The following is a 21,018-nucleotide window of genomic DNA, read 5'->3' as shown; positions in this document are numbered from 1 at the left end:
TTCAACCTTTGTGACTTCCAAACAGTTGTTAGCTGTTGAAATGTCTAACCTCTATTGTAGCATTTTTTATTTCTTGAAGTCTGTCTTGAATTTCAGAGATCCTATGTGTATAAAACTGGTCTGAATTTAAGTCCAAGGGGTAACTTTGATATGGAGTACGGAAGACATCTTCAACCTTTGATTCATAAATAATATCCCAGAATAGCAGACAAAACAGCATAGAAAATGTTGACCCTTCTCCATGAATGCCTGTAAGTTTTAAAATAACAGAAAAATGTGTAAGTCAAAGCTGTTTCACAGCAGTTACTGTGTCTGGGTCCTGACTGGTGTCACCGTTATCAACAACAGATTCGCAGAGTTATAAAGTAAAAATTGTAGAAATTCATCCAATCACAAAAATGTTAAAAACAAAACCATCTTTGAAAAACTTTATCAATTCAAATATTTTCAACATTGTGGTTTGGTCTAAAATGTTTCAAGTACATAAACCAGCTGCCATTACCAGACAATTTAAGAGCTTTCAACCTTTTAGCAACAGTTAAAAATCTAACAAACTGTTATAACAGTTCTAAGTCATATTTATGATTTACTTAAAAACAAACAAAATATATCAACTCTGAAAATTACACAGTTCTATAAGTATTTATTTGTTGTAACAATTTTCTTTGAAAACGCATTTCTCTACCATTTTTAAAGATTGGTAAGGTAACACATATCTATGACATATTTGGTTTAACATATTCACCATACAATGTATAACCTAAGGACTGGCACACATATTTAATTTGTTTTTTCCTGTTAAGCCTTAACTCTGTCCCTAAACACCTGTTTAGAAATACAGTGGAACCCCTCTAAGGCAGCCACCTTCGGGACTGAGACAAACTGGCCTAATTAGAGGGGTTCCACTGTAACTCCACTTCAGTTCGACCCCAAATTGAAGCATTGCCTAGATATGTTTCTGTATTCTTTTAAACATTTTACTAAATGTTGTACAAACAATTTCCAGAGCACAAATAATACAACAACAAGGCAATGCATGTCAAAAGATGTTCCAAATGTACATAACATTAACTTGCATCAAGCTGTAAAACACCAAAACAAAAAACAGAGTTAACATCAAGAAAACAAGAGCTTTTTGCACCTACTAATTCAGTTGTTATTTCCTCAGAAGTTAGTAAAATTAAATGATAATGAAATTGCTCTATTAAGACATCTTAAGCCTATACAAATTCTTAACTGTTCACTTTTCAAGTAACATTATGAAATTAACATGTTGTGTGTGTTTACTAATTTTCATGATTAAATGATGCTTTCTCATTATTTTAAATTCTTTTTGTAACTTTTTCTCCTAACTAACATGAATTTCCCATCGTGAATCTGGTTGAATATGTTAATCTGCAGTAATATGAAAAGTACTTTCTATAAGTCTGATTATTTGACAATTGCTTTGTAACCACGTAACATGACGTTACATGGATTCTCCATAACACTGTTGTAAGTTACAACTTTTCATTACACTGTAGCAAGTCACTACTGGACTGTTCATATTTCCATTACAAGTTATTATGTATCTCTTAATTCATACTGTAAACTCTTAACAACATCCAAATTATCAACAAGTAATCTTAAAACTGAATCACATTCAATAGTTGCAATAAAAAATAAATGTAATAGACTTTACCCTTTATTTTACAGAGAATTACACATTTATCATTAATAAAGTAAAAGTATTGAACTTAACATTGTATTAACATATTGGTGTGCAAACCTTACCTTTAAAATGTATTGACATTACATTAACTTGTGCACCTGTACCAAGTTGAAATTACATTAATCTGTGCACCTGTACCAAGTTGAAATTACATTAATCTGTGCACCTGTCCCAAGTTGACATTACATTAATCTGTGCACCTGTCCCAAGTTGACATTACATTAATCTGTGCACCTGTACCAAGTTGACATTACATTAACTTGTGCACCTGTACCAAGTTGAAATTACATTAACTTGTGCACCTGTACCAAGTTGAAATTACATTAACTTGTGCACCTGTACCAAGTTGAAATTACATTAACTTGTGCACCTGTACCAAGTTGAAATTACATTAACTTGTGCACCTGTACCAAGTTGACATTACATTAACTTGTGCACCTGTATCAAGTTAACATTACATTAACTTGTGCACCTGTATCAAGTTAACATTACATTAACTTGTGCACCCGTATCAAGTTAACATTACATTAACTTGTGCACCTGTATCAAGTTAACATTATATTAACTTGTGCACCTGTATCAAGTTAACATTATATTAACTTGTGCACCTGTATCAAGTTAACATTACATTAACTTGTGCACCTGTATCAAGTTAACATTACATTAACTTGTGCACCTGTATCAAGTTAACATTACATTAACTTGTGCACCTGTATCAAATTAACATTACATTAACTTGTGCACCTGTATCAAGTTAACATTATATTAACTTGTGCACCTGTACCAAGTTGATATTACTTCATTTACATCCACACCATTAGCTTGAATAAGAACTAATAGAACTGGTCACAGGAGATCCTACGTAAACTATCATCAGACTTCTTTCTGTACATGCAAGAAAAATCATTGTTTTTTTATGGTTATATCATTCATATCATACTGATATACTTGGGGCTTTCATTAACCATACCATAATTTTTAAACTTTGAATCTTCTGTCTGTAGCTGCTCTCCTATTTGTTCTCTACTTTCTGAACAGTCAACATTACCTCATTACTTGGTTTGCCACTCATTTTGCAAAAAACTATGTTACTTACACTGTTCTTGAGAAACATACTGTCTTCACATCATAAACAGCTCTTTAATGAATCTCCAAGTTTTAAACATGAATTCAAGTTGAAAACATCTCAGTATGTAACTAAGGCATTTTGTAAAGATATAGTCCTGTTCCCTAAGAAAACATTCGCTGTTGTCAAAGTACTTCCATGAATTATTCTATCACATATTAAACTTTCTTACAGATCATGAGATTTACAATTACAAATTAAAACTTTAGGTTCTATTACAAACTGATCAATAGCTTCTTCTTTATGCTGTCTTCTCATAAAGTTTATCACTCTTAAGCGAAACTACTTTAACAAGGGTTACAAACTGCTTTTAGAAAACTAATAATCTTTCTTCTTCTTCAACACTTGCAAAATCACTTGTGTTAAAAAATTTCTAAAGCCTTCTCTCCTACACTATCAAAAGTAAACAAGTCTGTGGCATCTGACTTTTTTAATCTACGTCCATTGATGTTAAATATAACGTTTCCATTACCAAAGGTTTTCAGAAACATCACCCTAACAAAATAAGCTTAACAGGTTAATTTCCAAAATCACTTAATCTGAATAAAATTCTGTAAAAGCAGAGCTGGTACTATCTCTTTAAAGACAAATAAAATAAAATTCTGTAAAAGCAGAGCTGGTACTATCTCTTTAAAGACAAATAAAATAAAATTCTGTAAAAGCAGAGCTGGTACTATCTCTTTAAAGACAAATAAAATAAAATTCTGTAAAAGCAGAGCTGGTACTATCTCTTTAAAGACAAATAAAATAAAATTCTGTGAAAGCAGAGCTGGTACTATCTCTTTAAAGACAAATAAAATAAAATTCTGTAAAGCAGAGCTGGTACTATCTCTTTAAAGACAAATAAAATAAAATTCTGTAAAAGCAGAGCTGGTACTATCTCTTTAAAGACAAATAAAATAAAATTCTGTGAAAGCAGAGCTGGTACTATCTCTTTAAAGACAAATAAAATAAAATTCTGTGAAAGCAGAGCTGGTACTATCTCTTTAAAGACAAATAAATGACTTTCACATTGAAAAAAAACAATACTTTATTTATTCAAAAAGTTCAACATAGGTGACAGTGGTAGTTTTCAGAAAACTGTCAGTGCTGCTACCTATATTTAAAAACAACTTACAATTCTACATTAAAATATATTGACTACACTTTTATTACCTGCATGTGTTTTAACATGCTAGTTATGCAACATTTCATGAAATTTTGATGGAAGCAGAAATTGAGAAGTAATAATTTTGCTATATTACCAAAACATTTATTAAGAACCTCATAAGTACTTACTTTAAACATAAACAAGAACACTGAATCAGCTTCCAAGATCCACGTGTATCACCGACATAAACTTATTACAAGAATTATGCTGATGTTCACCTATTTTCTACTACTCACCCTGGGTAAAGCCTTGTTGTTTATAATGTTGCAAAGCTAGTTCCTCAACTTGAACAATGACAACATCCCCAACACTACTTGACTCAGCTGAATCCATGGAAATAAAAACAGTTTTGTATCCAGGTAATGCACGAGGGAAAAGCCGACCTTTAATCACCACCTAGTTTACCAACATTAATCAACACCAACCACACTAGTTACAAACCCATAGTAAAACTCTATACTAAAAGATCAAAACAGCTTCACATATGAATCTCTGTGAAATTGATTTTTTCTAAACTTCAGATAAACTTTCTAAACCTCATAGTTTACAGATAATTACCATTTAGTACTTTCCATGTGATGCACTGAGACACTTATAAGTAAGCTCACTAACTGGTAAAACCATCATACACTTGAATAAAATAAAACAAGAATCTTTATATTTTTATGTGTTGGCTTTCACATAAAAACAGCAATACACAGAAGGCTAGTTTTAGATTTAAAAGACAAGATGTGATGTATTGTTCACATCCACATTACTTATAATTTATATCATATACAATATTATAATCTTCCAAGGTTGTTCTATTGTACTAAAAATTATTTTTGAATGATACACAGACCTTGGGAGCTTCACGAACTGACATTATCTCTGGCAGCTCTTCCAATCTTAACTCCAGTTTTTTGTTGGATGAAGAAGAACATATTTTCTGGGCTCGTGAGAAAAGAGCAAACCTGAGGCCAGTTCTTACAGAAATGTCTGCGAGTGCAGTTTTAATCACAGAAAAAGCCTATAAAATCAGAGTTATAACAGAAAATCTATAAATTTGTAGTTTAAAAAAAACTGGAAGTAACAGCTATAAAGTCAGATTACAAAATTCCTGTCTAGCTTTTGGCCCAAATATAAAACAGAATAATAGACCAATCCCCTCCCCTCAAAAAAACACTAAGATTTAAAGGGGAGGGGCCCAAATGACTTGGTAGTAAATCTGAAGGATTTTAATGCTAAAAAAATGGATTTCAATAAATCATGGTGCACAAATAGCCTATAACACTATGTAACAAAATGTTTACTTTTTCTTGTTCCTGGACAGAAAGTGTTTTTCCCAATTACTTATGTCTAAAGTAAATGGAAAAGACCTATTTTTTTCGTCAAAGTTTTGCTTTTGTAACCTGGGAGCCCATAACGAAAACATGATGGGAGACTATATTTGGGGGCTGATATGTGAAAGTGATTTACATTACAGTAATAAATCTTGAAAAACCACTCACTTCTAAACATTTTTGTATAACTTTAGTATAAATACATGTAAATATTGATTCATATGTAGTTTTATTCAGACCTTATGTAAATGAAAATGTGCAAATTTGTCCATTTTTACATAGAAAATAGGTTAATTTCTAAATTTCATTATCCAGGTCACAAAAGCAAAGTGTGAAGGGAATAATGGTCATTTTCTGTACTTTTACAACATAAGTAATTCAGAAATAACACATACTATCCAGGAACAAAATTTGTGTTACATAGTGTTATGTGTTGTGTGCTTAACATCAAAACAAAAGTTAAATGTCAAGAGGTCAGTTTATTCTAATTAAAAATTAATAATATTTAATGTTTATGAAGTAAAAAATTTTGTAATCCTTTGTCTGCTACAGTCAGTTTGTGAATCTTAAAAATTCTACATGTATAAACTTTTTTTAGCAAGGTTCACATCACACAAAACAATAACAGGAATGCTTAATCACTAGTAATATTACACCTTCTAATTCAAAAACTGTTCACTAGTAATATTACACCTTCTAATTCAAAAACTGTTCACTAGTAATATTACACCTTCTTATTCAAAAACTGTTCACTATTAATATTACACCTTCTAATTCAAAAACTGTTCACTAGTGATATTACACCTTCTACATTCTAATTCAAAACTGTTCACTAGTAATATTACACCTTCTAATTCAAAACTGTTCACTGTTCTAATTCAAAAACTGTTCACTAGTAATATTACACCTTCTAATTCAAAAACTGTTCACTAGTAATATTACACCTTCTAATTAGTAATATTACACCTTCTAATTCAAAAACTGTTCACTGGTAATATATTACAAAAACACTTCTCTAATTCAAAAACTGTTCACTGGTAATATTACACCTTCTAATTCAAAACTGTTCACTGGTAATATTACACCTTCTAATTCAAAAACTGTTCACTGGTAATATTACACCTTCTAATTCAAAAACTGTTCACTGGTGATATTACACCTTCTAATTCAAAACTGTTCACTGGTGATATTACACCTTCTAATTCCTGTTCACTGGTAATATTACACCTTCTAATTCAAAAATTCAAAAACTGTTCACTAGTAATATTACACCCTAATTCAAAACTGTTCACTGGTAATATTACACCTTCTAATTCAAAAACTGTTCACTAGTAATATTACACCTTCTAATTCAAAAACTGTTCACTGGTAATATTACACCTTCTAATTCAAAAACTGTTCACTGGTAATATTACACCTTCTAATTCAAAAACTGTTCACTGGTAATATTACACCTTCTAATTCAAAAACTGTTCACTGGTAATATTACACCTTCTAATTCAAAACTGTTCTGGTAATATTACACCTTCTAATTCAAAAACTGTTCACTGGTAATATTACACCTTCTAATTCAAAAACTGTTCACTGGTAATATTACACCTTCTAATTCAAAAACTGTTCACTGGTAATATTACACCTTCTAATTCAAAAACTGTTCACTGGTAATATTACACCTTCTAATTCAAAAACTGTTCACTAGTAATATTACACCTTCTAATTCAAAAACTGTTCACTAGTAATATTACACCTTCTAATTCAAAAACTGTTCACTAGTAATATTACACCTTCTAATTCAAAAACTGTTCACTAGTAATATTACACCTTCTAATTCAAAAACTGTTCACTAGTAATATTACACCTTCTAATTCAAAAACTGTTCACTAGTAATATTACACCTTCTAATTAATATTACACCTTCTAATTCAAAAACTGTTCACTGGTAATATTACACCTTCTAATTCAAAACTGTTCACTGGTAATATTACACCTTCTAATTCAAAACTGTTCACTGGTAATATTACACCTTCTAATTCAAAAAACTGTTCTGTTCACTAATATTACACCTTCTAATTCAAAACTGTTCACTGGTGATATTACCTTCTAATTCAAAAACTGTTCACTGGTAATATTACACCTTCTAATTCAAAAACTGTTCACTAGTGATATTACACCTTCTAATTCAAAAACTGTTCACTAGTGATATTACACCTTCTAATTCAAAAACTGTTCACTAGTAATATTACACCTTCTAATTCAAAAACTGTTCACTAGTAATATTACACCTAATTCAAAAACTGTTCACTGGTAATATTACACCTTCTAATTCAAAACTGTTCACTGGTAATATTACACCTTCTAATTCAAAAACTGTTCACTGGTAATATTACACCTTCTAATTCAAAAACTGTTCACTGGTAATATTACACCTTCTAATTCAAAAACTGTTCACTGGTAATATTACACCTTCTAATTCAAAAACTGTTCACTAGTAATATTACACCTTCTAATTCAAAAACTGTTCACTGGTAATATTACACCTTCTAATTCAAAACTGTTCACTGGTAATATTACACCTTCTAATTCAAAAACTGTTACTGGTAATATTACACCTTCTAATTCAAAACTGTTCACTGGTAATATTACACCTTCTAATTCAAAAACTGTTCACTAGTAATATTACACCTTCTAATTCAAAAACTGTTCACTAGTAATATTACACCTTCTAATTCAAAAACTGTTCACTAGTAATATTACACCTTCTAATTCAAAAACTGTTCACTGGTAATATTACACCTTCTAATTCAAAAACTGTTCACTGGTAATATTACACCTTCTAATTCAAAAACTGTTCACTGGTAATATTACACCTTCTAATTCAAAAAAACTGTTCACTAGTATATTACGCCTTCTAATTCAAAACTGTTCACTGGTAATATTACACCTTCTAATTACACTGTTCACTATTAATATTAAACCTTCTAATTCAAAAATTGTTCACTAGTAATATTACACCTTCTAATTCAAAAACTGTTCACTAGTAATATTACACCTTCTAATTCAAAAACTGTTCACTATTAATATTACACCTTCTAATTCAAAAAACTGTTCACTGGTAATATTACACCTTCTAATTCAAAAACTGTTCACTGGTAATATTACACCTTTAATTCAAAAATTGTTCACTAGTAATATTACACCTTCTAATTCAAAAACTGCCCCATTAACTTACATATTCAATTCATAATAAACCTAATGTTAAACTTTACAGAATGAGCAAAATATTATTAACTGATAAAAAAAAAGCAAACGAATTTCCTCATACGTACTAAACAGCTTACGTATGCAATCATTATATATGTAAAATATGGATTTTATAGGTTGGATCCAAAACCTTAAGTAGCTGGAAATAAGACAGGTGTTTCTCTATTTATTTTTAATTATGCTCTTCTTTTATACATCTTTATAAATATTTCAAAGTGACGGCTTTCAGGTAAGAAAATAAGAGAGTTTGAAATGTTTTCACCCACAATTTAATAGTCGAGAATATTCGAAAACTTAAAAACATTTCATTAAATATGGAAATGAAAAAGAGAAATCATACAAGATTGTATATTATTAACTTAACAAATTTAGTAACTGAAAAATTTACCTCCCAAAACTTTAGATTTAAAGCTGCTAAAAAAAGCCAGAAATAAATGTAAACTTACAGTTGAAAAACTAAAGCAGAAGTGATAAAAAATGTTACAGAAACTACCATCAGATTAAACAATGTAATGCCTGAGACAGTCAGATTACCAGACCATTTTTATTTAAATAAGTCATGTAGCAGAATTTGGGAAATACCTATACAATTTTAAATACATTAAACATAAGTTCATTAATACAACCTTAAACTGAAGCTAAATGACACTTTTAACAAAAAATGGTGTTTGGGTTCCACATTTTACAAAGAATCAAAGTACATTCAGAGATAAACCACAGATTTACACTTTAAATAGAACACAAAACAAATATTCCTTTAATATTTCTAAGGTTTTAGGACTCTCCAAGTATTCACTCTTACAGAGTATTGTGCCACAGGGTCTATGGCATGCACTACCCTTCTTTGATTATGCATGCAATACATTCAAGGAAAACCTAAAATTTCTAGTTATATACTGTGTAGATCACATGAAAAAATCAAGTAACTGCTGCATGTCTTTAGCAAGGTAATGCTTTTTGACAAAAGCTTTGGGATAAATCAGATTTTCTGACATCCACTTCTTTATTTCTACAACAATACGTCACTGTTTAGCGTCAACAAACTTAAAACAAAATGAATAACCCTGTTTTCCAGTTTGCATCTAATGAGGAAATTTCACATCTACAAGTGCTCGGGTTACACGGTCTCGTACATCAGCGTTCAACTGATCTTTCAAACTGACGTCTTTCTAACGTCATGGATAAACTGTACATTCGCTTATATAAGAAACTTCCCTCCTATCACTTGAGCAATATCAAATCGTTAAGTGTCAGAGAAAGTCAAAGATTTATTTCAAACAAGTTTTGAAAATCAAATGCCTATAAAGTGTGTATGCTGAACCTTCAAGATGAATACATTAAATAACTGATAGCAGTAAGCCTAAAAATGCCCTGTAAGAGATTTGTTGGGTTTAAATAAAGGATAAATGGATACGAAATCAAAAAACAAAGAATGCATAAACCACCTGTTTTATTGGCTTTGAAACAATTGAGTAAACACTAAATAGAAGAGATTAACACAGAATATTGGAGTATTTATAACTGTTAATGAAAAACAGATAACAATAAAAAATGTCAATCAAACATTTATTACAACACTTTAAAATGTTTACAAGAATGAATAGACAAATATTTGATAGCGTAAAAAAATTCCTGGTCACATCTTACCTTTTCAGGCTGTTTTAAATGCTGATCTAAATTCAAAGCAATTCTCTCATACCATCGCCCTCTGTAGTCTAGGCAGTACACCTAGAAAAGAAACAGTCACAATGCATCTAACTACTACCACATCCATTATGTGTGTAAAACAGAAAATTATTCAGCTAAACATCACAGGAGCATCTCTTTAGCTGTATAATAAATACCAAATTAAATTTTGACCAAACAAGTCCCTGGTGTCTTCAGCAATAAATTACCACCCGTTACGGCAGTCAAATCTTTCTGTGTATGAACGTCCCCAAGAAGAAAGGCCTAACATTCAAAAGTGCTTGCACTGTAGAGTTTTTATTTCTCTGCGTGAATGTTGTGCTAGCTCATACTATACTTTGGTTAACAACAATTTATGTCAAAAACGTCAAATCCCTCTCATGTCAAGATGGCACACAGGATCCATTAATGATTTAATCTCCGTAACAGAGGATAACACTTTCATATAACTCTTGTCCTACACATAAAACAAATTAAGACAAAGTAACATTAAAAATTTTAAATTCTTAAAATTACTTGTATCTGGGTAACAAATATGTGTGATTGTTTAACTTAGAAATGACATGATTAATGCTTATTGCATCACATATGAATGATCACTGTCTTAGGAACAAATAATAATCTGATGTATCAAAGGTATGAACAAAGAACAGAACACTCAACTGATAAAACTACATCAGGTAGGGGAACACTTTTTGTAACTTCAGTTTTTTAACCACACTTAACACTTTTCTGAACTGTTTACAAAACAAATACTAAACTTAAAAAACATTAGCTTGAACTGACAAACAGTGAAATACCTTCTGATCAACTAGTGTTTGGAGCATATCTACAGCATCCTTGTATCTTCTTAGTTTCTGCAGTATTTCTACACCACGGCTCAGACACCGAATGTAAACATGCCCGGCAGTGAAACAACGTAGAAAGACCGGAAGCATGTTGTCCCTTATAAAATAGTCTGTAATTACTGACTATAACAACTCATTCTAAATCAAATGAAATTGAAAAGTTCCTGTAGTGAGCCATTAAAATTATTGAATAACATTCCAGAATAAAACCTCAACCTAATATAAGCTTATCTTAAATAAACACTAATTATTTTGAGGTGTATTTAAAATGATAAATTTTTAAAATGAATCTAAATTAAACTAATTTATGTACACAGTATCACAAATATACGAGTTGTATTTTTTTTTCACATCCTACAAAATTCATCACTCAATGAAACAGAAAGGTGGTAACATTAGCTTGGTACAGCAACTGCCAAGTGAGCAAAGTTTAGTCCAGCCTCAGGAAATCACTAGAAACAATCAGTAAATATGTCTTAAAAGCAATTAAAGTATATTTTTGCCAAAATCTCTAGTGAGAAATGTTTTATTGAATTCATTATACAGGGTGTTCGGAAAGTCACTGTGCAGTTTTGTCTGTTAATAAATATATAAGTGCACAGTGACTTTCCGAACACCCTGTGTTTGCAAAGAATACTTACATATAAATGACAAAATTCTAAAATAATAAATATCTAAGAATTACTGCACACACAAGCTCTAAACATTATTTAAAAGACACTCAAGTATATCTTACTTGTCAGGCTGCATTTGTGAGCAGTAATGAAGGTACATTTCTTTCACATTCAAGAACAATTCATAAGCCATTTCATAGTCTTTACCTTCAAATAAAGAGAGTAAATCTGCCTCTAGCTGCCTTGCCACTTCATACCTACAAAATAATGGTTCAACTGAGCAACAAAGATCATTTATTATAATAAATTAACATATGTCACACTTTTAAAAAGTAAATATTGGAACCAAAGATCAAAATTTTCATACTTTAAAAGTCCTTCAAGTAGTTGAATTAAAGAGAAAAACCTGTGCGAAAAAATTACACTCACCAAAAGCCTCAATTCAACACCTACACCATCCTTAAAATGACTGCCACAACTACTTCATTCAGTGCATGGAACTGTGTCATTCAGTGCATGGAACTGTGTCATTCAGTGCATGGAACTGTGTGTCATTCAGTGTATGGAACTGTGTCATTCAGTGTATGGAACTGTGTGTCATTCACTGTATGGAACTGTGTGTCATTCAGTGTATGGAACTGTGTGTCATTCACTGTATGGAACTGTGTGTCATTCACTGTATGGAACTGTGTGTCATTCAGTGTATGGAACTGTGTTACTCAGTGTATGGAACTGTGTTACTCAGTGTATGGAACTGTGTCATTCAGTGTATGGAAATGTGTGTCACTCAGTGTATGGAACTGTGTTACTCAGTGTATGGAACTGTGTTACTCAGTGTATGGAACTGTGTCATTCAGTGTATGGAACTGTGTCATTCAGTGTATGGAAATGTGTGTCACTCAGTGTGTGGAACTGTGTCACTCAGTGTATGGAACTGTGTCACTCAGTGTATGGAACTATATCATTCAGTGTATGGAACTGTGTCATTCCGTGCATGGAAATGTGTGTCACTCAGTGCATGGAACCGTGTCATTCAGTGCATGGAACCGTGTCATTCAGTGCAAGGAACCGTGTCGTTCAGTGTATGGAACTGTGTCACTCAGTGTATGGAACTATATCATTCAGTGTATGGAACTGTGTCATTCCGTGCATGGAAATGTGTGTCACTCAGTGCATGGAACTGTGTCATTCAGTGCATGGAACTGTGTCACTCAGTGCATGGAACGGTGTCATTCAGTGCATGGAACTGTGTCATTCAGTGCATGGAACTGTGTCATTCATTGCAAGGAACTGTGTCATTCAGTGCATGGAACTGTGTCACTCAGTGCAAGGAACTGTGTCATTCAGTGCAAGGAACTGTGTCATTCAGTGCATGGAACTGTGTCACTCAGTGCAAGGAACTGTGTCACTCAGTGCAAGGAACTGTGTCACTCAGTGCAAGGAACTGTGTCACTCAGTGCAAGGAACTGTGTCACTCAGTGCATGGAACTGTGTCACTCAGTGCAAGGAACTGTGTCATTCAGTGCATGGAACTGTGTCATTCAGTGCATGGAACTGTGTCATTCAGTGCATGGAACTGTGTCATTCAGTGTATGGAACTATGTGTCATTCAGAGCATGGAAATGTGTGTCATTCAGTGTATGGAACTGTGTCATTCCATACATGGAAATGTGTGTCATTCAGTGTATGGAACTGTGTGTCATTCACTGTATGGAACTGTGTGTCATTCAGTGTATGGAACTGTGTGTCATTCACTGTATGGAACTGTGTGTCATTCACTGTATGGAACTGTGTGTCATTCACTGTGTGGAACTGTGTGTCATTCAGTGTGTGGAACTGTGTCACTCAGTGTGTGAAACTGTGTCACTCAGTGTGTGAAACTGTGTCACTCAGTGTATGGAACTGTGTCATTCAGTGTATGGAACTGTGTCATTCAGTGTATGGAACTGTGTCATTCAGTGCATGGAACTGTGTCATTCAGTGCATGGAACTGTGTCATTCAGTGCATGGAACTGTGTCATTCAGTGTATGGAACTGTGTCATTCGTGTATGGAACTGTGTCATTCAGTGTATGGAACTGTGTCATTCAGTGCATGGAACTGTGTCATTCAGTGCATGGAACTGTGTGTCATTCAGTGTATGGAACTGTGTCATTCAGTGCATGGAACTGTGTCATTCAGTGTATGGAACTGTGTCATTCAGTGTATGGAACTGTGTGTCATTCAGTGTATGGAACTGTGTGTCATTCAGTGTATGGAACTGTGTGTCATTCAGTGTATGGAACTGTGTCATTCAGTGTATGGAACTGTGTCATTCAGTGTATGGAACTGTGTCATTCAGTGTATGGAACTGTGTGTCATTCAGTGTATGGAACTGTGTGTCATTCAGTGTATGGAACTGTGTGTCATTCAGTGTATGGAACTGTGTTACTCAGTGTATGGAACTGTGTCATTCAGTGTATGGAACTGTGTCATTCAGTGTATGGAAATGTGTGTCACTCAGTGTATGGAAATGTGTGTCACTCAGTGTATGGAACTGTGTCACTCAGTGTATGGAACTGTGTCATTCCATGCATGGAAATGTCTGTCACTCAGTGTATGGAACTATATCATTCAGTGTATGGAACTGTGTCATTCCGTGCATGGAAATGTGTGTCATTCAGTGTATGGAACTGTGTCATTCAGTGTATGGAACTGTCATTCCGTGCATGGAAATGTGTGTCATTCCGTGCATGGAAATGGGTGTCATACAGTGTATGGAACTATATCATTCATTACAAGGAACTACGTTACTTTCTACATGCAATAACTATCCCATTCTTTTACATATTTTGAATCCTCTTCAAGTAATGAAAACAAAGAGCAGGTTAAATCAGTTTCAACTTTTTTTTTCTTCAATGAAACTTTTATGATCGAACAAATTATGGATTAAGTTTACAAGATAAAGTTTGTTTGTTTGGAATTACTTGCAAAGCTACACAAGGACTATCTGCACTAGTCGTCCCTAATTTAGCAGCGTAAGACTAGAGGGAAGGCAGCTAGGCATCACCACTCACCACCAACTCTTGGGCTACTCTTTTACCAAACAAAATAGCAGGATTGACCATCTCATTATAATGCCCCACAGCTGAAAGAGCAAGCATGTTTGGTATGAGAGAAGTTCACAAAACAAATTAAACCATATAAAAACAATATAAATCACAAAAAACATTTTTGTTAGTTTTTAACATTGGGAATAGTGTTGTTTGTTTTAGCACAAAGCTACATTATACCATTTGCTCTATCTAACACAGACTCGAACCCTAGATTTTAAGCATCATAAATCCATAAGCTTAGTAACCAACCAGTGTACTGGATATAGAATAATCATATTAAATTAACAATGAAAAATTTACTATGGTAATTACATGGTTTATCTACTAATATCTCATACTTAAACCCACTGATTTACTTACTACAGCATAACTGTTGCTTCACTTTTTCTGCAAATACAGTTCTGGAATATTTTTCTCATATTTTTAAAGAGGATTTCAAACTTTGATATAACTTTAGCCCTCATTAAACTGACCAGTAATAAACATTTTAACCATTATAAAAAATATTAGAGAATGTGGTATTTTTTATCGTCTTTCATCGGCAGATCAACCAGTTCTTAAAGAAAGACAAAAGTTAATTAATCTTTATGTGTCATGGCAAAATGTTATTATCAAAGGACACACAATACTCAAATTTAGAAAACAAAAAATTCCAAGTCAGACTTGTACCTAATTAAATCTTCACGAGTTTCAAACAAGACAGTTACTCTGTGTATGGTAGTTGTAGGAAAAACCAGCTGGCCTCTGTTTACTAACAGCAAAGTGACCCTGAAGAACACAGAACATCACGTAATTACAAACATGTGAACCCTATCATTAATTATAAAATCAGTTAGCAATAAAAATATAATTTTACATTAAAAAACTAGATATAAGGTCTTAAGTTAAAACCTAACAGACAGTGCCTAAACAGGTATATCGTAATATTATATTAAAACTCGTGCTGCGATTGAAGTCACCACCACTAAACTCTTCTACATTCTAAATAAATAAAACAAAATAGTGATAGTTTCTAAATAATCATAGAAAGCAAATGCTTACATTCCGTATTCCTATATCTGATGTAGAGGTGATAAGTCAGTTTAAGAAAAACAAATTAAGCATACAGCATTTTTTATTCCTGTTTTGTAACCCCAGACGCAAGGATGTGGACCAAACACACATTGTTACTTATTACAGTGTTGTTCCATACAGAGATACGTACTTGACGTCCAAGTTATCAAATATTTTTTTTAATCTTGCATTATTGGTTCAACAATAGTAGTTCATGGTAGGGTCAAGTAACCAGTAGACGATATACAAAGTTTGGTTTGAATTTCATATAAATCTAATCATTTCATGGTTTTATTATATTACATGTTCGTAGTTAAACAGGTATATTAATTACAAGGTTAGTTTTCAGTTCAGGTCTCTTGTAGGCATCATGTTTTAATCAGAAGTCAACAATAACCATCACGATACTTATCTCTAGAACAACCTGTTTATCCTTTCAATTTAAAACAAACTTTGCCAATTTCACAGTCTTGTTATTTAATTAAAACAAACAAAGAAAATAAAAAACGTATACAGTTAAGTGAACAAGCAGTCAATTTTATATAATATTAAAACACAACTGAAATGTAATATCTTTTTTTACGAGAAGTGACGTCAGCTGCAGATTGGTTCTATAGATTGAACATGTATCAAAGTCACTGGCACATGAGCAGGGGAAATTATTGAGAACAAATGTTGATAAGAATATATTGTCACAAAACAACTGGCCCCATTCATTAGCAAATCAATGACTTGTGAACTAAAATATCTTCAGATTTAACACAACCAGATATATTATGCATAAAATATGCAAGCAGTGTTTAACATGTAAGCACAGAAAACAAACGAAATTTTTGTAGTTTATCAAAACCCATTTCTTTACATCTCTCAAGACCAAGGACCACATCAACTAACAATTGACGTTGTTGTCCTCCACAGGCATCATCTTCATCTTCAACTGCTGCAGGAAGAGAGAAAAGCATCAAAATTCTTGTAAACACACGACGTGGAAGTTCGGTCAGTTTGAAGCAGGTCCCAACTACCTGACGAGCTCTTAAAGAAAGTGAAACAAAACTTGATAAGTAAAATGTGCAGCTATCTTACAGTGGGAAAAAACAACATAAACATTACAGTTTCCTAGGACCTGTGAAGCCTCTTTTTTATCTTGTAAAAGAGCTGAGTAAGTTAATAAAAATATAAAAAAACAATATAGTAATAACTGAAATTTTTTAAACTACAGTATAGCAATATACAGTATGAATATTTTTGGAATTTTATCATTCTGAACCTGATTTAAGTTTACTTTTCAAGTTATCTAAGTTAGATTGTGCATTACAAAGGTGCAATGTTCACTGGATGATTTATCACATTATCTACTGGGATTAACTTATCAACATAGCAGCCTTTACTGAATTAAATTAATATTTTAATACTAGGTCACAACAAAATGTATCAACCATAATCACAAAAACAAGTACTAAACTTGTAATTTGACCCTTCCAAATCTGGAAAAACAAAATCAGGTAGATTTTTGAACAAGTATTTTGAGAGAAGTTGACATTTTTCTGAACAGGGACTGAAAGAACATACCTACACTAACACTCTCAACACAGTTACATGCAACATTACTCATTCTCTGAGAGTTTAAACTTCTTTGGCCTTATTTACGTATTAAAGCTCCACAGGGGGCATAAATTACTCTCAAGTGGAGGACTAATACTGAAATTTGGAAAGTTAGTGCAAGCTGCGTGTTTATCTGTCTTGAATATGTGAAACAGAAATTACCTATGGTAATCTAGGATTAGAAGATACTGCACTAGGGGCTCACATTCCTGTTTCTGGAGTCATCTTTCTCTTTACAGTTTTAATAAACAAACATTATTAAACAAAAACACTTTGAAGCTGTCAAGTCATAGTTAAGCACAGTCACATTCATCAAATAAATATTTCATACGTTTTCACATAAATGTTTTCTTTTCTTTTGCTATTCATGTTTATTTCCAGATATTTACTAAATATACTCTTTGTTACAAATTACTTTTAGCATACCTGTTGGAGAACAGTTTACCTCAATACCACATAAATAACCAATAAAATCTAAATTTATCATTCATAAAACATATGCTCCAGTGCTCAGAATGCCAAATAAAAACTTACAATTTCATGTTTTTGATCAATCTAGACAACCACTGACAAATTCAGACACAATTCATTTTTCAAAAATATATTACACGTGGGTGAATCCATAAACCTGATGCAGGTTATTTCACCTTTACTTTCAGAGCCTTACTTCTTCAAGATTACTCCAGTGATGTTGGGAGAAAACTTGGACTGGAACACAGACTTGTGCTCTCTTCCATGCTTCAGAATAGCTACAATTGTTTCTTTCTTTCCTTTGGTACCTGAGCCGATGCCCAATGTTTTACAAAGAGTTTTTAGCTCCAACAGATTCAACAGGTTTAATGTTTCTTCTAGTTCTTCCAAGTCATTTACTATTGAGAACAAAGGTAAAAACAACAAGTGTTATAATCTGTACTATAGATCACAACAATGTAACCTTATTGCATAATACCATATACACTAAACATCTTAATCAGAATGGATACTAGAGGATAGCCTTCCCTGTGTCAATGGGTGTTAGAAAATAGCCTTCTCTGGTTTAATTTGATGCACAGATAGCCCATAGTGCAGCTTTGTGCTCAAGAACAAAGAAACAGACAGACTGTAAACCTAAAAGTGAATAATTAAACATCTGATCCTACTTCTAATAGTATATATTGCTATCATCAGATATTACACACCACAGCTTCAATTTGCTATATTTTATATTCTACTGAGTCAATTTTCACCTACATAAAACTTTGTTCAGTTTTTGTAATGAGCATCTGAGAGTCACAAATAGCAAGTGGTTTATCTAATATACAAACTTCTTTAAAGCTAAGATTTCTGTGTGAAACAGGATATTATGTAACAAATACTGACAAATTCAGGGCATATAACTTCCATTTTATTTCACCTCTAATAACATTTTTCTCTTAACATATAATAAAACTCATGAAACTTGCCATCGTGTAGAAGCTGAGCCTTCACTAGCTCTTCTAACGTGGGGAGAATATTTTCAGCTATTTCTTGGTATTCTATTTTCTGTGGCCTTATCCACTTGTGCTTACGTTGGAACAATCGCACATACAACTTTTGACCAGCTTCTGAAATAAGTTTTGACGTTCAATTAATGGACATCTTAAACTAGGCTGAACAAACAGTCTTTAACTCATATAGAGGCAAATTTTGTACTTATAGACTTTATATATATATATATAAATGTTGCAATTTTATGATCAAAAAGGTATTACGAAATGATGATCAATATGATAAAAAAGGAGAGTTCTTTGAACTTACTAGTCATTAGATTGTTAAAATATGCAAAAGTTTTAAGTCATATACAAGTTATAAAAATTGTTTAAAATTATCACCTGTTAACTGTTGAAAATTTCTTATATGAGTCATATCATCTTCATTAAACAGTTTTTGGTCATCCTTCTGGCTTAAAACATATTCAATAATGTGTAGAAAGTTCTTTAGATAGTAAGGAACACTGTTATCTTCTTGTTTTAGAGTTCCCTCATCTTCTAAAGTCTCTGGAACATTAGTACTTTTTCCTTTACTAACATTTTTTACATCAGAACACTTTTGAAGAGGTTCACCATTGATTTCATGGTCTTGCTTACTGCTGTAACCAGTTCCTGGTCCTGAATCAAGTTCATTTAAAAGTTCATGTAATTCCATTTTCTCAGAAGGAGAACCAGTTTCTGAACAAAACACATCTAATTTTACAGAATCATTATTTATATTCTTACACGTAGCTTTGGAATACTCTGGCGATATCAGATCCCGAGACTGTTCCACCAATATTTTATCATCACTTCCACTAGTAGGCCTAATCTTTTTACTTAATTTATGTTTGTTTTGGGAAAGGAGTCTCTTTTTTGATAAACTAAGATTACAAGATAAAAATTTTGAGGGTGAAGCTATTCCACATTTGTTTTTAGGTGACAATGTAGCTAAATCATCTTTTGCTGTGTAATCCATCACAGCCGTTTGAAATGTTTTAGGATTTAGTTCAAACTGCTCGGTACAATTAGTCATTCTCTCTTCACTGTTTCTTACAGCTAAAGAAGTTCCTTCAGACTCAGTTGCTTGCTTCGAAGAACAGTCATTATCCAAATGAAAATTCATTGTACTTTCCAGAATCTCTGTTTCACATCCAGGGCAATTCACCCATTTTTTTCTTTGTCCTTGCTTTTTTAATAAACTTATGATTGTACAATTTTTTTTTGTTGGTATCATATTAGAATTATTATTACAAAATGGAAAATAATATGCCCCTTAACTTTCTTAATTTAAGAGCTCACAAAACAGAACATTAAATACTATAGAACACAACTGCATCCCATCTGGATATGCTGTAAAGTACACTACACAATATTTTACGTTAAAGGCTTACTCCTAAAAAAAAAAAAAAAACGTAAAATTATTTGTTGCTACTAGCACACTACTACTGTATCCTTACAACTTACATTCACAGCTCATTAAAAATACAAACTATTCTTCTAACATTACTATATTTTCACAACTTAGTCACTTAATTACTTTGAAGGAGTTTTAAGCCTAGGCCTTTACTTCTTATCTTCATACGTTACGTAAATTTAAACAAAAAACTTACACATGTACATTAATCAGGCTACTGCTATTGATATACTATTTACTACATTCCAAATTTCCACCCAATATTATAATACCAATTGAAAAACGAGAGGATTAGTTTTAGAAAACAGTCTATAAAACTAACATGCTAAGGCGTAGTGAAAAATATTACACTGAAACAGCGTAAGTTGTAATAGTATGATTATCAAAGCTTTTCAATATCTATGATTCTACGTGTTAGTTTACAGACCATAATGTAATACACTATAGGATTGTACTTTGTACTAGTAGTAGAGAATAAAGTGCTTTCACAAGTCTTTTATTAACATTTTCGCTAATCCCGCCTTGACGTTTAACTGAAAATCAGATAGTCTTTCTCAATTTTAATAATTAACTTGTATAACATCATAACCATCATTATATAACTTCAAAGTACAACGAACTGCATCAAAACAAATTCAACCGCGTTT

At 32.3% G+C, this 21,018-nt stretch overlaps 1 protein-coding gene across 1 annotated transcript in view; it reads right to left on the bottom strand.

Annotated features, from left to right (window-relative positions):
• LOC143222371 (fanconi-associated nuclease 1-like) overlaps positions 1 to 21,018 on the bottom strand; it is a 27,924-nt gene extending 6,906 nt beyond the window's left edge. The window contains exons 1-11 of the mRNA XM_076448818.1: positions 19,318 to 21,018; positions 18,910 to 19,050; positions 18,135 to 18,336; positions 16,760 to 16,897; positions 15,482 to 15,580; positions 11,841 to 11,975; positions 11,057 to 11,201; positions 10,218 to 10,298; positions 4,829 to 4,996; positions 4,224 to 4,383; positions 50 to 249 (exon numbers count right to left, since the gene is read on the bottom strand). Coding sequence (XP_076304933.1) covers positions 50 to 249; positions 4,224 to 4,383; positions 4,829 to 4,996; positions 10,218 to 10,298; positions 11,057 to 11,201; positions 11,841 to 11,975; positions 15,482 to 15,580; positions 16,760 to 16,897; positions 18,135 to 18,336; positions 18,910 to 19,050; positions 19,318 to 20,191 — 2,343 coding nt within the window. The 5' untranslated portion in view covers positions 20,192 to 21,018. The remainder of the gene's footprint in view (positions 1 to 49; positions 250 to 4,223; positions 4,384 to 4,828; positions 4,997 to 10,217; positions 10,299 to 11,056; positions 11,202 to 11,840; positions 11,976 to 15,481; positions 15,581 to 16,759; positions 16,898 to 18,134; positions 18,337 to 18,909; positions 19,051 to 19,317) is intronic.

Source organism: Tachypleus tridentatus, chromosome 8 (genome assembly GCF_004210375.1).
Source record: "Tachypleus tridentatus isolate NWPU-2018 chromosome 8, ASM421037v1, whole genome shotgun sequence".
Lineage (NCBI taxonomy): Eukaryota > Metazoa > Arthropoda > Merostomata > Xiphosura > Limulidae > Tachypleus > Tachypleus tridentatus.
The sequence above is the reverse complement of the archived record's forward strand: the minus strand, read 5'-3'. Positions and strand labels throughout refer to the sequence as shown.